Source organism: Scophthalmus maximus, chromosome 10 (genome assembly GCF_022379125.1).
Source record: "Scophthalmus maximus strain ysfricsl-2021 chromosome 10, ASM2237912v1, whole genome shotgun sequence".
NCBI lineage: Eukaryota > Metazoa > Chordata > Actinopteri > Pleuronectiformes > Scophthalmidae > Scophthalmus > Scophthalmus maximus.
In genome coordinates, this window is record NC_061524.1 from 1,379,828 (window position 1) to 1,396,748 (window position 16,921).

Here is a 16,921-nt window from a genome sequence, read left to right on the forward strand (position 1 = left end):
CAAACCATGAAGTCTCGAACAATGTCACTATAAAAGAGATTTTTATTTAGCTTTCTTGAAACTAATAAAAGTCTAAAAAAACAAATTAGACCTTGTGACACTTACGTTTTATGATAAAACACAAGTTTACTATTTTAATGGAAATGAGCAGGACAGAACTATTTATACTGAAAAGGAGAAAGATAAAGACTTTCTTAAATAGTCTTTTTTTTTAAATAGGCAAAAGAAAAGCAGAGCAGATTTTATAAGACAAGGAAGTGAGAGAAGAAAACAAATGTAAGTTTGAAAGTTGAGCCGCAGCAGAAACTTAAGAGAGAAATTAAAGTGCGCGAGCGGGAACGGAGCTGGGAGACGTTTCTCCTTCCTTAAGCTCATCATAACCTTCAGTGTGTTAAACAGTCGCCACACAGGCGCAGCAGATGAATTTAATCCCACGTAATCCCCCTCTGGCTTACAGGAGACTGTTCAGTGGCACCGCAGCGAGAAAACCACTGACACATTACACACTGGTCTGCTTCTACTGATACAACACGCTGCTGCGGACACAATGTGAATATAACAGCAACAACACGAACAACACAGATCAGCGATTAGCACCAATGATGAACAAAGACGCAAAGTTCATGTCCACTCACGCAGGGCGACGTGAATGGCATGAAGACATGAAATCTGCTTCATTAGCTCAATGAAATATTAGAACTCGGGCAAAATAGTCGCAAGAAGAAAACTCATGCAAATAATTTTTTCCCGAACATGCCGCAGCACCGCTCATTGTCTCCTCCAGTTCAGATTGTGTTTTGCCTAATATGTCTTTAATGCAGCATCTCTCACAGCAGCATCTTTTATCTGATACATTCTCCCTTCATTCATCAAGTTTCCCTTTGTCTTCCCTCCGTCTCTGCAGCGAGCGAGCGATAAAGTCGGGGGCAGATCTGCGGATACGAGCGGTAATGAATAAATGATGATATTTATAAAGACAGGGGTGTGTGTGTGTGTGTGTGTGTGTGTGTGTGTGTGTGTGTGTGTGTGTGTTTGCAGAGTTGAGGGACGTGTAAACACACACACATTTATCGGTTATAAGTGTTGACGGGGCAAATAAAGTCGTTTCCAACTTCATAAAGACGGCGACGCTTTGTAAACAAACAGCTTTATTGTTTTGTTAGTACCTTTTGAATTTGTGTTTGATTCACAATCTTATTATCTGTTTTAACCGGGCATATACCTTTATTGTCTTTAGGTAAATTCTCTATCACCGTCCTGGCTGCTTCCTTGCGTCTCCCTAAATCCCCTCCTTCATTTACTCTTTATGTCTCTCCCCTGCTCTGCTTCTCTTTATTCCATCTGCCTCCTCACATCCACTGCTCTTACCAATATCCTCCCTGGGATCTTCGCCTGTATTCTATAATTTAAAGCGCAAGAGTGACAAGAAAGATAAAAGAGAAAAAAGGGGGAGATAATGCCAGAGATACTAAATAGTGATTTTGTTTGAAGAAGAAAAAAAGAAGAATTACTGTGAGAGAAGTTTTTCCCCCGCAGCTTTTAACCACATCTCAAGGAGTTCAGTCACCTGACCAGGGAGGCTGCAGTGACCTCAAGTTTGATCACGCCCACAGTCCGATAAGTCTAGTTTTTGATTCCGACAATTGCACTTTTGTGAAGCACTTAGTGGTTTTGCTTCTAAATAAATTGTACGTACGTTAACGTCAGGAGCTCCTTCAGCCTGATACACACACGACAGCAGCTTCACTTGCTTCTCTATGGCCCCACTCAAAGAAGTCGGCCATCTTTTTCTTTTCCTTTCTTTTTTAACTCTGCTCCTTTTCCACGGGCACATTCATCCATCTGTCTCTCCTTCCCCTGCTCCTGTCTTCTCTCTGTTAATCTATCTGCCCCTTGCTGCTCGTCTCCCGTGAAGTGTTTTTCTGCTCCCTCCATCCATCCTTCCCTTTCTCTTTTCTCCGTCATGGGGGTGGAAACGGCCTCACGCCATCTGGCCTACGGTGGGACCGGGTAGCCTGTAATGGGATCCTTAATCATCCATACTCTCTTACCTACATACCGCAGTCTCAGCTTCCTCACTCACTCCTGTTTTGATGCCCCCTCAATAGATTACAATCAAACAATGGATGGACAAGTTTAAAAAAAACAAAGGAACATTGGGATTGGACGGCGAGGACAACCCAGTACGAACATCAGAGCGTGTGTGTGTGTGTGTGTGATTATTTCAGACTCTGTTCTTACCTATGTCATACGCCAGGAAGTCAGCAGAGAAGCACTTGGCTCCGTTGCTTAGCGACGTGTCGTTGTGAGTGTTCCCCCCGAAAACCAGAACTGTTCCGCTCAGCAGCGCCGCCGAGTGGAGGTACCTTGCCAAGCCACTCTCTCTTAGGATCAACCTGCAAACACACAAACACACACTAGGAGGTCTCAGTCTGGTGTGCGTGACCCCTTTGAGGACAAAGGTCACAACTGTGGCGGCTCTGTGGCGACTGCAGAAACTCTGACTCTTTCCACCAGAGACTCTCTGTCTTCAGCTCTTAGAGGAAAACACTGATCAATTAACCTGATCAGAACTGATCAGAGGTCCAACAAACACTATCAAATGGGAAAACCATTGACCGAGAGAAACTTGACAATACGACATCATACTATATCGCGTTGTCGGCCTCGGACATGCTGTTCCTCCTGACACGTGGTCGTATGTTGGTTTTTCTAAGAGCGCCGAGGGAAACTTGATGATGATGAACTTCTCTGCAGGAAGAAAAACCGCTGCGACAGGTGGCGACTCTTCAAATAAGTTATTGTTTTCGCTTGGTGCACGATGTGGGGACGTGGTTTGTCTATTTAATAACTTGTCAATAATGTTTCTCTCTTTCAGTGTTAAGAACACTTTACGTGTGTTGTGCTGCAGTTTGCGTTGTCAACACGCGACACGGTTTAGTCACACCAACATTTAATGATCTAAAATCCATCAGTAGTTCGAGGAGAAAATCTATGGACTCATATACATCGGTGTAGAGCTGTGAGGAATAACTGGATCACCCAGAAATGTGTTTACGTCTGGGAATTTTAAAAGTAAAGTGACACCTGACTCCCCACATCTAATTCCAGCCTGGAGAGTGAGAGCGAACAGACTGATGGAGCCGAGCTTTACTCTTTCACCCGTCCATCTGCCGGGGGTCATCGGAGGTCACACGTCCCGACGGACCCTTGTTCTATTCTCATGCTCATCCTCATCTTTTAGCCAGAGCTAACGAAAACATCAGCAATTTATGAATATGTCACTGTGGAATGGAAAGTTTCATGGTATCTGATTGGTACATTGATTCACTCATTCACCGATGACTTGTCCGGCATTTTTCAACCTAAGTTTCCACCGTTGATTTTCTTCCCGTGCTCTCACCATGTTCTGGAGTGGACGTGGTAGCGGTACATGTGGTCCACCAGGCCGTACTTGTTGTTGCTCAGCGCCTTGTATCCCCCGTGGACGAACACGCAGCCGCTGGACTCGTCCAACACGCTGCTGTGGCCGTAACCTCCCTGGACCACCGCGCCGCCCGCCGACACCACCTGCCACGAGTTCGTCCCTGAGGCACAACACACAGAGAGGGGGTCTGATTAATGTGGTGCATTCATGGATAAAAAATAAGAAAAAAGGGTTTTGATGCTCTTGGCAAGTCAGTTTTTTTCACTTTCGTGCCAAAAAGCACTTTTAATTCTGGAGGTGAGAGCAAGGGAAGAGAAAGTGGAGGCAGCGTGAGCCAAACAGAGTCGGGGCCAGAGGAAATGAGAGTTTACTGAATTTGAAAGCGGCCTTTTATGAGACCAGTGTGATGCACAAAGATTAATTCAGGTGCACAGACGGTCTTATTAAAAACAGGCAGCGATTGCATCATCCGAGAGCAGCCCCCCCCGACGGAGACGAGACAACAAACAAACAAAGCCTTGGTAGGAGGAGGAACTTCAAAAGCCTGAGAAAGAAAGAAAAAACACGTGCCATCATGTGGAACGGTAAACCCCCGAGACCACGAGCAGAGCTGAGAGAGGAAAACACAAAAACAACCCGGCGAGACGGAATATGTACATTCAGTCCTCGAAACCGTCTTTCAGACGACCCGGATGTACGCTAGACTTTCTTCTTCCCAATTTAATCCCACGTTCACTTTGCACACGTGTCAGCCGTGTTGACAGTGTGTGGGTGGACTGGGATTGTCAAAAACAAGATGGTTAGCGACAACATCGGCGAGATTTCACGAACTGCTCATGCTAATGCTAACTGTCAGCTGACACACCTGCCGTCCTCTTGTGGATGCTAACTGCTCATGCTAACGCTAACTGTCAGCTGACACACCTGCCGTCCTCTTGTGGATGCTAACTGCTCATGCTAACGCTAACTGTCAGCTGACACACCTGCCGTCCTCTTGTGGATGCTAACTGCTCATGCTAACGCTAACTGTCAGCTGACACACCTGCCGTCCTCTTGTGGATGCTAACTGCTAATGCTAACGCTAACTGTCAGATGACACACCTGCCGTCCTCTTGTGGATGCTAACTGCTCATGCTAACGCTAACTGTCAGCTGACACACCTGCCGTCCTCTTGTGGATGCTAACTGCTCATGCTAACGCTAACTGTCAGCTGACACACCTGCCGTCCTCTTGTGGATGCTAACTGCTAATGCTAACGCTAACTGTCAGCTGACACACCTGCCGTCCTCTTGTGGATGCTAACTGCTCATGCTAACGCTAACTGTCAGCTGACACACCTGCCGCTCTCTCGTGATTCGCTGCCTCTGCTGCTCTGGAAGTTTCCGGTTTCTTTGCCTCACATTTGCATATTCGACAGCAATTGGTTTTCTGTATTTGTGACGAACCAAATCTAGCTTGAACAGGATTCGTTTGAATTTCAAATGTCAGAGAAGTGACACAACATCTCCTCCTCCAGGAGAGGAATGTGAAAACACCAGATACAAGTCGCTGTAGTCGATGTCAGACATGTTGGAGGACAGAGACAGAAGAACAAACACTTTTTTGAGTTTCACTGAAATAGTAACGAGAGAAAAATAAACTATACGACAATAGGACACAGATTGAACAAGAGAAACATTGGTAGAAGGAGAAGAAGCAAGAGCAAGAGTAAAGAAAAGTAAAAAGGTTGACTCCTCTCTCATTTCTGGCAGCTAATTGGTGCAAACCGCCCTGTCTCCTCCGAGTGATCATTAAATCCTTTTATCTCATATTTTACACACCGTCGCTTCATCTCCGGACTCGCCGCCGCTCCGTCTGAAGCCTAATGACGCTCAAGTGCAGACGAACACTCTGTCGGCGGGAGGGAGGAGGGAGGGAGGGAGGGGGGGAGGATGAGAGTGATGGACGGAGAGGAAGGTAAAGGTGAGGATGACAGAGAGAGAGAGGTCAGCAGATGAGAGGAGAAAGACAGAGGGTGAAGAAGAAGAGGAGGGAGGAAGGAGAGTGAGGGAACGCAGCTGATTCATTAATCAGCGTCTCTCTTCCTGTGTGTGTGTGTGTGTTCGTGTGTTTGTCTCTCAGTCTGCGTTGTGTCTCACTGATGGTGTGTGTGAGTGTGTGTGTCAGATTTCAGCGGCTGATTTACAAAAAGTTGGACGACGTCGCCATCTGCTGGCTCCAGAGGGAAACCAAAAAATAAATAAGTGTACAAATGGCCAAAAGTATGAGGACGAGCAAACGCCACACCTCTCTGTGGGCGGATGGGGGGGCGTCCAAATATATACGCTAGAATACAAAAAGTGTAAATAACTAGGAATAAATGTTTTATCCATTTTTTTCCAAGTTTAAGTTGAAACGATTCGTCATTGATCCACATTTGAACTGAAAGTTTGAACGTGACACAATAAAACAATTCTGCAAATGGCGAGTTCAAGAAGTTTAACATGTAATAATAAGTTAATAGAAGAAAACGTAACTTTTAATTACACTTCATGCTCCTTCGGATAAATGTGAAGTAGTTGACGAGCGTCTGTGTCCGACTTCCATCAGTAAAAACAATCACCAGAAAGAAAAGAAAAGAAAAGTGGGCGGGCGAACTCACTGATGTTGTACTCCTGGACCTTGTTGACGTAGCTGTAGACCGGCGAGTAGCCGAAGAATATCAGCATCACGGGTTCGCCGCCGTCAAGCTCCGCCACGTGGGAGGTGTGTCCCTCCAGGGCGTAGGGAGGTGCCGGGGAGGGTTTCCGTGGCGACCAGGTGCGTCCGGGGATGTTGAACACCCACAACTCGTCGGTCACGTTGCCGGCTCCCGCCTCCAGCTTCCCGCCAAACATGTACACGTCCTCCTACATGAGGAGGAACAATTTATAGATTATGAAAATGTAATTAAATTAACAAACCTTTATGTCGCACTTTGAACACAACTTTTCTAACAAGATGTTGTTATCAAACCCTTATGAAACAGAAATGTAATTGAGGCTTAATATTTCATAGTTTGACAAAAAAACAAATATATAGAACATCAATTTAGAAAAAAAAAATATATATAAAATGTGATCATATGCACATCTCTTCTGGATTGTTTATGTAGTAAAATTGACGTGTTGATATCGGCAAAACATAAACGCAGATACTTGTGCGTCTGTAACAGGATCATACTGATGAATCTTTAACTTATAAACTCTCTGTTAGATTTACAGAAGAGATCAAGATCTAATTTTAAACTTAATCATGAACACGTTTCATCTCAAGCGACACTTTCTCCATGAAAGCCTCTAAAAGACAAAGTTACAGTTTTTAATATAAACTTTACTTGCAATGGAACTGTCGAGCATTTACGTCAGTCACTTTAAATATCAGTGTGAAGTCGAAGAGGTGAGAGGTGACGAGTCGGCGGCTCTGCTGCCTCGATGTGTCTGTTCCGTCCCCGAGATAAAAATAACACACGGACGTCTTCTTTGTGCTGAGACGTTTCATGAGAAGGTGACAAAGTCAAAACTCCTGTCATCCACCCGTCAAGTTAAAGCTGCCGGAGCAGTAAACACGCCGGAGTTTCTGCTGCTGCCGACAAATCTGGTCACGGAGGAAACAGAGATCCGTCTTCATCGTCGCTGTTGTCCGTCACCACGGAGAGAAGCATGTGCTCCGGTATGTGAACTGTGACTCATCAGTTCATGATGCAAACTGAGACGTGAGATCAAATCGAGGACACGTGGACGATTCTGAGATTCTGAGTTTCTGACTAATGAACCTTTTCTTTCAGAAAATGTAGAATGTTCTTTGAGGTCTTGTGAATTAACTCCCCATCATGTTTTTAAAATCAGTTTTAAGAACAGGTTCAGATTTTTATAATGTTGAGTAATTTAATAAAAGGACTGAGAACCAACATCACACATTTTCAAACTTATTTTGAATCATTTTCCATTTACAACCTCTTAAAAACACAGTTGACCAAAACATGTATTGATTATCAAGAATAAAAACTAGTGAAACTCGAGTGATGAAGAGGGAAATCCACTAGTATACACACGGAGTGAACAAAACCACTTTGACCTGCTAGTTAAACCGAGCGCAGAGGAGATATGATTTATTATCAAGTTTGGATTATATAAAGATTTCTGTGACGGCTATGTTTTATAATTACATGCGTTTTCCAAAAAACTGTGGTGACGCTAAAATCCTCTGTTATTCTTCTGTAGAATGACGAGTAAACGAGGAAATCGAAATTATCCAGCAGCTGTTCTGTTTTCTCGTATTATCATTATTTTTTTCTCTGTAGTGGCAGTTTTTCCGTAACTAGCTTTGTTACCTGGTGCAGAGCCAGCGAGTGTCCGTATCTGTACAGAGGACCAGAGCTCGCCGGCACCGCGTCCCAGGTGCTGCTCTCCAGGTTGTAGCTGCGGGAAGAAGAGAGGAAAATAGATTATCAAAGATTATCAAAATTTGTCAGTGGAGAAAGAAGAAAAAAATTCTGCCCGTTAACTTCAGTGTCTCGTCCTGACACTTACTTGAGAACCATGTGGTAGTTGAAGTAGTTGAAGGAGAAGCCCCCGAACACCCACATGAGCCCGGAGCGCACCAGGGCCTGATGGGAAGCTCGACCGGACGACTGCGCCGACGGTTTGACACTGGGCAGCGTCCAGAAGGCGTCGGTGGACGGAACCGACAGAGAACAGTCCGGACCTGAGGCAGAGGAGGAGAGACACATTAGAACTAAAAGACTAAATCAGATCCTCACAGTGATGTTTGACATTTTATCTAATATCATAAAGTTACACTAAGAGGAAAGAGGTTTTCTCTTTACATCTGGAAATTTGTGAGTTCACATTTTTGGGATTCTAGCACCCCCTAGTGGTATTAACAAAAAAAAACACCTGTTAAACTGTAAACTGCATCGCTTCCCATCAGTGTCTAATTTTATGAATTTCTTTAGAATTTGTATATTTACTGTAATAGTTATGTCAGGGACTAACATGAGAAGGGGCACAAGGGAAAAGAGGAGATGGAGATTCATATTTTTTCTGAACTCAAGGTTTCCAATAAAATAATGAGAAGCATCTGTCAAGTGACAAATGACATCTTTATGACCTCACAGGTCAAAATGTTTTTGTTTTTTTGGTGGAACTATTTTTTTTGTTGATCTTTAATCTTGACCTTTAACAAATCAGCTCCAAAAATCTATTATCTGACGACAACCTGCCTAGTAACAGCACCCATCTGGTACGGCGAGGCAGTGTCATTTTGTACAAATGTTACTCTTCACACAAACACAATGTCACACACAGACGACAACAAACTTATGAAAGTCACTGTCTTTCTTTATACAAGTCATCATTTGTCCCCTCTGCTCGTCAGGAGGGTCCGATTTACATTCAGTATTCAGCAGGAAACAAATGAAAGAGAAATTGAAACGTAAGTGGAAAAAAAAAATAGTGGAATTCATTGATGCAAACTCGATACAAATTTTTGAGCAGAGAAGAGAAGAGAAGAGAATAGAGGAGAGGAGGGAAGAGAAGGACAAATGGCAGAGCTTCGTCTTTTCATTAGCTCATAAACATTTATTTTGCTGTGAACTGGCGGTTGCCGTGGCGACCGGCACCTCCTGTCTCAGAAGGCTGCACTCGGTCCGAGCCCACCTGATTCATTACCACACACACACACTGTCTCACTGATGTCTTGACCTTTTTTTTGTTTTTTACAAATGAATGACACATTTAGAAATAAATCCCGTGGTAAATTATTTATTCTTCTCGCCGAGTTAAAATCAAGTCTCATTTTAAAATTCTTAAGATAAAACTAAATAACAACAAAATGGGTTAAAATCATTTTATAATCTATATTCACAACAACTGTGGATTTGATATTGTGTAAATTCACTTAATGTGCATAACTATTGCTGAATAATATTCTTATTTACTGCAGTTATTACTGGGTAATATGTTCTGTTCACAAATAAATAAATAAATAAATAATAAAAATCGTAATTTAACGCTTGACAATTTCAGATGATTTAATTTTGTGTTGCCATTCGCTGTTTTATTTATTTGTCTGTGGAAAGACAATTAGGATTCAACAGATTTTTTATTTCATGCCACAAATCAATTGGTGAAGGCGATTAAATATTACATTCCTTTAAAAAATCTATTAAAACATAACTATGCGAGGTTTTCCATTAATGCTGTTGTTGTTTTTACTGCCACACAGTTCAAAAACGAACATGAAGTGAAATTAAAATGCAGCATTAAAATCTATATTTCACTCCTATTGTAGTTTTCAGTTGCGCTTCCGGCATTGATCCAGCAGGGGGCAGTGCTTCACCGTCTAATCTTACTTCACTAGACTTTCCAGTAAAAATTGTATTATTTTACAATAAAATGTTTGTATAATATGTATATGATAATTTTCTTTATTGGCCCCGAGTGTCGGACTGAAGCTTCAGACAAAGTAGAAAAATGTAGTTTAAGCGTGAAAACACGTTCATTTTGTCTTCAACCAAAATCAGAATCAGCCACAACACTTTCACTTTTCATTCAACTCTTAGAAACTTCATTATAAACATTTCATGTGTCACTTTTAAGCATTAAAATGTGTTCATAGTACATTTAACAAACTATAATAATATCTATTTTGTCGAATCGTGTACTTACATTGTAGGAAATGTTTGCAGCGGTTCAAACATCGAGGAAGCGGCGCTTTCAATTAGTCGCATAATAATGACGTCACGTCACCTGTGCGCATGCGTACACTGTGCGCTTTCTGCCAGAAGTGGGCAAAATGTACCTATTATTGTTTTAAGCCCCATTTCGCCGTTCACCGTCTTAACATTTGGTAGTTTGAGCTGTATAGTTTAACCAGATGAAAGATTTTAAATTACGACACGTAAGGACTTATTTAATTATCAGAGAAACAAGCTTAGCAAACGTTAGCAGCAACTCGGCTAACAGCCCCTCCCAGACACTTCCGGTGTCCGCCGAACACCGTTGGAGAAACGCTGATTTTGGAAGTAAAACGTCTTTATTCTATGTTTTTACCGGATTTAATCACAAAGACAGTTTTTTCCCAGGAAGGTGAAGACTTCTGTGGATAATTCGGCTTCCGGTGAAAACCGCCTGAACGTCTGGATATTGTGTTATCAGAGAAACAAGCTGAGCGAAACTTTAGCGGCAGCTCTGCTCGCGGCCCTTCCGAGACGTCACGTGTCCGCCGGACCGCGTTGGAGAAACGCCTATATTTGACGTGAAAGTGATTTATTCGTTATTTTGTACCGGATTAAACACTGGATCGGTTGGTTTCGGAGTAGAGGAGGCCTCTGCGGGTAATTCGGCTTCCCGGTAAAACCTCCTGAACGACCAACACTGAAGAAATTCTGACTGGAAGGGCTGACTGCAGTTAAGGTAAGAACCACTAGGAGTCCCCCTCCACTCTTCGACGTCACCAAACTCTTTGATTGACCTTTTTTGATGAAATAGTAAATGTAAAATAAAGCAAATAAATCAACTTAAAACGAAAACCAGTGGTGAAATAGGATAAAATATAAAAATTAAGGATAAAAAAGAGGTAAATGAGGTCCAATATTCTTTGACCTTTTTCAGTGAAGAGAACGAGATTATCACCAAAACATTAATTTGGTTTTTATAAAATTTGAGTGCAACTAGCAAAATCAAAGAAGTGCTTTTATTTGTTTTTTTTATTTCATATTTATTGCTGTATTCCTTTCTTTTAAGGTTGCAACAAATATAATTTAGATATATGCTTGGTGTATTTTAAAAAGGAGAAAAGTTCCCAATCAATTTCAGTCCAAAACTACGTGTCGTTAAGTTGTTGTGCGATGTGCTGCTGCAGGAGTAAAGTGTTCGCAAATGAAACATGATTTCCCAGGATGTTGCATCTATTTTCGTTTTGACATAAAGTCATATCATTGATCATGACGACGGGGGTCACAAACAGGAGGACGACTGCCGCTGCGTCTTTGCGTCGCTTCCCCTCGTCTCGTTCCCTTTTCATATTGATGATGAACAAAAGCAGTTCCTCTGTGGTGTTGGCCTCATTCGAAGTGACAACAGAGTGATTAAACGAAGGTACAATCACTGTGTAACGTGGACTTAAAGTGTGCTGCTGCAACGAGGGTGTAGCACTTTAAACCATCTTCAGCCTTTTCGCTTTCCTTCAACCGCTCTCCATCATCTCTTTCTCTGAAATCCATTCGCTCCGGGCCAAAGAGGCTGCACCCGACTGAGGTCTCCCTCTGCGACTCTTTTAATTTCCCTGAAGAAGAAAAAAATCCCGTCTGTCCGTCCTGCTCGCTTACCTTGCCAGCTGTCGTTGCAGACGCAGAGCTTCTCTCCGGTCAGGTCGCAGTAGCCGTGATCCGGGCTGCCACAGTTGCCTCTGCAGTACGGGATGTCGCAGGCGTCTCCCTTCCAGTAGTCCTCGCACTCGCAGTACGCCGGGCCGGAGGCCGCGCTCGGGGCCGCGCTGCATCTGCCGTGGCCCGAACAGTTGTTGGGACACGAGTTGATCCTGAGGGGAGATACAACCGAGACGGACAGACAGTCCGGGAAGTTCTATGAGGTTATTAGGAGAGAACATGATTATTTTTGCATATTCACACGAGCAATTACAAAGGTTCCCTGCTTATGGTGAAATGTGACAAAGGATTTAAAGCTCCACTAACAACTAACAGATGACTGTATGTTTTGTGAAGCAGTAGTTGTTGTTGGCTCTGTGTCACAGAACCCCTGAAGTCCAGAAAGTTGGACTGCAACTAGCAGTTATTTTCTCGATTAATCGATCAGTTGTTTTGTCCATAATACGTTCAAAAGTGTCGATCGCGTTTCCCAAAACCACCAAGACGATGTTTAGTTTTGTCCACACACCAAAGATATTTAGTTGACTTTCATAGAGGAGCAAAGAAACCAGAACATATTCACATTTAAGAAGCTGAAATCAGAGAAGATTGACTTTTTCATTCATAAAAACTACTACTCAAAATAGTTGGCTATTCATTTCGTAGTCGATTTCTAATCAACTTTTGCAGCTCTACCCGGAAGGATATAGTCCTTTTTCTCTTGTGCTCACAAGATAAAAATGATAATCTTTCTCAACTTTAGTAGAGATGACTAAATACTGCTAAGAAGCACATGAAGGCATCATGTAGTTACACTGTTGAAGCTGAAAGAGACGGACAGGTGGAATAAAAACAAGTGAGTCAAGGACCAGAGGCAGAAAAATCCACTTTTTGTCGAGTTGATGTGCTGATGTGGCAAGAGGGTCGTCATGACAACCTTTACCTCCCCTCCCCTACCGTGCGCGCGTGTGTGCGTGCGTGTGTGCATGTGTGCGTGTGTGCGTGCGTGTGTGCGTGTGTGCGTGCGTGTGCGTGCGTGTGTGTGTGTGTGAGCCTTGAGGCTGTGTGAGTGTACACTAGCTGTCCTCTCTGCAGACTTCCACATATCATTCCATTTCCCCTTCACGGTTATGAGTGGTGGCATGAAGCAGCCTGGTCTGTGTCAGTGTAAGAGACGGGGACTGCGTTGTGCTGCACAAGGGAAACGCAGCCGTCCCAACCAGAGCTTTTTCTCAGCTACTGTGTTCACACCAAACGCAAACGTGCACGATGAGGTCACATTATAAGAATATTACAAAGTCAAATCGATGACACTCGCGTGGGGGCGAAGCGAATGGCGTGAGAATAACGTGAAATGCGTTGTTTGTCAACTGGGGCTAAAGCTAGCATCCAGCTTCCTCGTTCAGAGGAGGTTTGTCGATTTTTAGTCATTTGATCCATTGTAAGATTAGGGAAATATGGATTATTGGGGATGAAGAGGTGTTATCTTTTAAATTTCTGTTAAACCTCAAATGGATTCCCATCCTCACTTTCACTGTGTCTACGAGTCTGTGTATTCAAATATTCCTGACACTGGGAGGAGGTGACGGAGGGCGGACATCCACACGTACGAGTAGGCGATGGTGAAGCCGGTCAGGTTGTAGGCGGCGTCGCTGAAGAAGTGAAGCAGAGCGTAGCCGGATGTGGTCACCACCTCGGGGACGGTCTCGTTCCCCCCGGTCTCTGGCACCACGAGACCACTGACCAATAGTGCGACAGATAAGAGAGGGAGACGGGAGAAAGTCAGACGGTTCCTCTCAACAAATAGTAGTAACAATAAAAGATTTTTTCAAATGTTATTAGTTTTTTTATGAACGCTGGTCGGACATGGTGAAAATTGGTCATTTCCAGGATTTGCAGAACCCCGTGATGATGGTGATTAACTTTAAAATGGAATAACGTTGCAAAGTATTTCATTCTTATTCGTATGAGGAGGTTTTCTTTTAATAAATCCAATGCACTGCAATCATCTAAGCCTCCTCCTTACTACAACTACAGCTAATTCCCCCCAACATTAGTATGAACCAATCTATACTGCATAATGTAAGCCTTTTTATTGGAAATAATAACCAGTCTCGGCTATGTATATTAAAATATCCCCTGATATCCTGGGAGCGACTGAACTCTCAACAGGAGATAAACCTCCATGGAGCCGAGCAGAAAGAGGGCGGTTGGCAAATGATTGGTCTATTACTGTTTTTAATGAATTTGTGTCAAATGAAAACCACGGGATTGTAGAAAGTAATATATGCAATATGCATTGAGGCTCCAGACAAAGAAGTGGCTTCCCAGGGCTAATGTGAGTAATTGCAATATTTTATTTTTCTATTATCGCTGTATTGTGCTGCGGAAGGTAATTACGAGGCGCCTTTGTTTGCCTGCGTGTGGAGTTATTTTACTGCACAAGTGTAAAATTTGATGACGCATTTGAAGCGGTGCCAGAGGCTTTTCTGAGTCGTCTCCATACGTGGCTCCTCTGCGGGTCACAGAAGCAGGTGCCTCACCTGAAGACGGCAATCAGGGGGGCGTAGATGGAGTCTCCGTCGTAGACGTACACGTGGTCCCAGCTGCACTCGGTGGCGAAGTGGTTGAAGCGCAGCCGGAGTGCTGCATTAGGACTGAGAGACAAAAACAAAACTGATGAATGAATAGATATACATATATATATCTATATATATATATATATAGCCTGTGAGCTTCACGTGATTCTTACTTTTACGTTTCCTGCTGCGAGTTCGAGCCCCGACCAGAGCGGTCAGATAATCAACAACAAACTCATTTTCTCCAAAATGGCTGACTGCCCCTTTAAGGCTATAATGTGGTTTGTGAGCTTTGGGCTTCTCACTTGTGAGACCATTTATTGCCATCAAGAAGAAAACGATGGCTAATGGCTCAAAATATTCTTAATCGTCTTTTTTCAAATATGTTCCTGAACTCCAGCTGTTCTTTTAATGTTTCCCAGGGAGACGATGTCAATCTTCAATCCAAAGCCAATCAAACATCCCCGAGGACACAGGGGCCATTAAAGGGATCACCTGGAACAAACCATTTAATGTTCCCAGATGTGTTAGAAAATAATGTTGGGGTTTGTTTTCCTCGCAGTTGTCATTCTGCTGCTGTTGCTAACACTTATTACCAGCAGGTTGCATGTCGACAACAGTAGAACAAACCACATGCAGCACTTTAAATATAATCACTGTGTGCGTTCAGAAGCTCTGACATGTTTTTCTGAGCAGTTCATGTGCACAAAGCAACAATAACTACACTGCACAACAAACTCCCTCTGTTCGCACAATGATGAAGCTCTTTATCTGAAGCAAGATACAATGAGAACGAGAGAAAGGAAATTGGAACTGAGGTAAGATATAAAAAAAAAAACAATCATACTCACTATCCTTCTATCAGCCAAGTACACTTGGTCCTGTATTTATAGTTGACTGGTCCGTCTGTGAGAGATCCCGACAGGTCGGTTAACCTGCAGGAAGTCACAGGAGAGAGCAGACGGACGTTTAGTGTGATGGTCAGTGATGATGGTGAAATATCACACAAAGCTACAGTGTTTAATATTTAGAAGAACATATTCACACAGTGTTGAATACGGTTGTTGAACCAAACGGTCCAGAATACGTCGCGTTCACGTTGAACTGTCAGACGCTGCCGGAAACCGGAAATGGAATAAGTGGTGCGTCACCATAAAGTGTCCCCTGTCGGGTGCTCAGTTGGTTGCGGTTTGCAACTTTACCACCAGATGGCGCCAGAAAAGTACAAAAATTACACACTGGGGCCCTGAATGGAGTCTGTGAGTTTTCTACAGTAAGTTGAATATGACCAATCTGCTGAAACTGCCCAGTATGAATTACATGTATGTTTGAGCTGTGGAACCTTTTGTTGCAGGAGTCGTGGTTTAGTTTTTTTGTTTTTTCGTATATATATTAATAATATCAGTTAGTTAATGTTTTATCATGACGGATTCCTTTACCAGTGATAGATGTTGAAAATCACCCATCACTCATTATAAATATGTCTCCTTCTATTGGTTTGCCACTCGTATGGAAGCAACAGATAAATCAAAGGATCAAATGGGTTTTTTTGTTTTTTTACAGGAATAATTAATTTTTGAAAGTGCTAACGCCTGTCAATCAAAGTAATCCACTGCTGCACAGAGGGGAATTGTGAAAATGAGTGAACACACACACATGGACACACACGGCGGGGCACTGACGACATCGCAGCCTGCCTCGGATTGAACATTGTTCGTGTGTGTGTGTGTGTGTGTGTGTGTGTGTGTGTGTGTGTGTGTGTGTGTGTGTGTGTGTGTGTGTGTGTGTGTGTGTGTGTGTGTGTGTGTGTGTGTGTGTGTGTGTGTGTGTGTGTGTGTGTGTGTGTGTGTGTGTGTGGACAACAACATGGCATCGTCACGGTCGGTCTGTACATGAGAGATTACAGGCGTGTCGGGCCACATGTGGCGCGGCGTCGCCGTAACGACAGAAACAGAGGGAGAGCAAACAGATTGCAGCACAGCCAGACACCGGCCGCAGTAAGGGCTCAAATCCTGCCAATAAAACACACACACACACACCGACATTTATACGTTCACAGACACGTGAGATTCTTCGTCTCCTCCTCCGACTCGTTCCCTCTCCCTCTCCACCCCTCCATCTCTCCTCCCTGCAGATCACAGTTTGATCCTCTGGCTCTAATCCCAGATTAGAAGACAAATATTCGTGCCATGCGTCAAAATGACTAGGATATTGATGAGACCATGTAAACTCCCTGTTTCTCCATTTTTTCGTTTTTGTTCTTGCTGACGAAGACGACGATGATGATGATGATACGAGTGTGTTAGAGTTTTATGGACTGATATTCACAGGGTCTATTGTGCTGTTTACTCATGCTTTTTTGATTTTCTCACAACTGAGATCACAAGTCGTCGTGAAAGAAATGACAAGAACGATACAGAGCCCCTAACGGATTCACGTTCGGGAGAGTTTGTGAAGCGGTTTCTCCTCGTTGCTGCTGCAGAGCAGCGGGAAGCGGATGAAGCGAACTTGTGCGTGGAGAGCAAA

The 16,921-nt window shown here is 43.4% G+C and overlaps 2 protein-coding genes across 16 annotated transcripts in view; one reads left to right on the top strand and one right to left on the bottom strand.

Annotated features, from left to right (window-relative positions):
- atrnl1a (attractin-like 1a) overlaps positions 1-16,921 on the bottom strand; it is a 148,908-nt gene that overhangs the window by 119,016 nt on the left and 12,971 nt on the right. For 5 of the 6 annotated variants that reach the window (XM_035605647.2, XM_035605644.2, XM_035605646.2 and 2 more), the window contains exons 2-10: positions 15,247-15,330; positions 14,360-14,473; positions 13,427-13,555; positions 11,778-11,989; positions 7,978-8,152; positions 7,779-7,866; positions 6,069-6,315; positions 3,404-3,587; positions 2,242-2,396 (exon numbers count right to left, since the gene is read on the bottom strand). In XM_035605647.2, coding sequence (XP_035461540.2) covers positions 2,242-2,396; positions 3,404-3,587; positions 6,069-6,315; positions 7,779-7,866; positions 7,978-8,152; positions 11,778-11,989; positions 13,427-13,555; positions 14,360-14,473; positions 15,247-15,330 — 1,388 coding nt within the window. Of the gene's footprint in view, positions 1-2,241; positions 2,397-3,403; positions 3,588-6,068; positions 6,316-7,778; positions 7,867-7,977; positions 8,153-10,116; positions 10,194-11,777; positions 11,990-13,426; positions 13,556-14,359; positions 14,474-15,246; positions 15,331-16,921 lie in introns of those variants that run through there. The other variant, XM_035605651.2, reaches the window with a different exon arrangement.
- LOC118283545 (protein kinase C epsilon type-like) overlaps positions 10,369-16,921 on the top strand; it is a 63,470-nt gene continuing 56,917 nt past the window's right edge. For all 10 annotated transcript variants that reach the window (XM_047335070.1, XM_047335067.1, XM_047335068.1 and 7 more), the window contains exon 1: positions 10,369-10,863. The gene's annotated coding sequence lies outside the window, so the exon portion shown is untranslated. The remainder of the gene's footprint in view (positions 10,864-16,921) is intronic.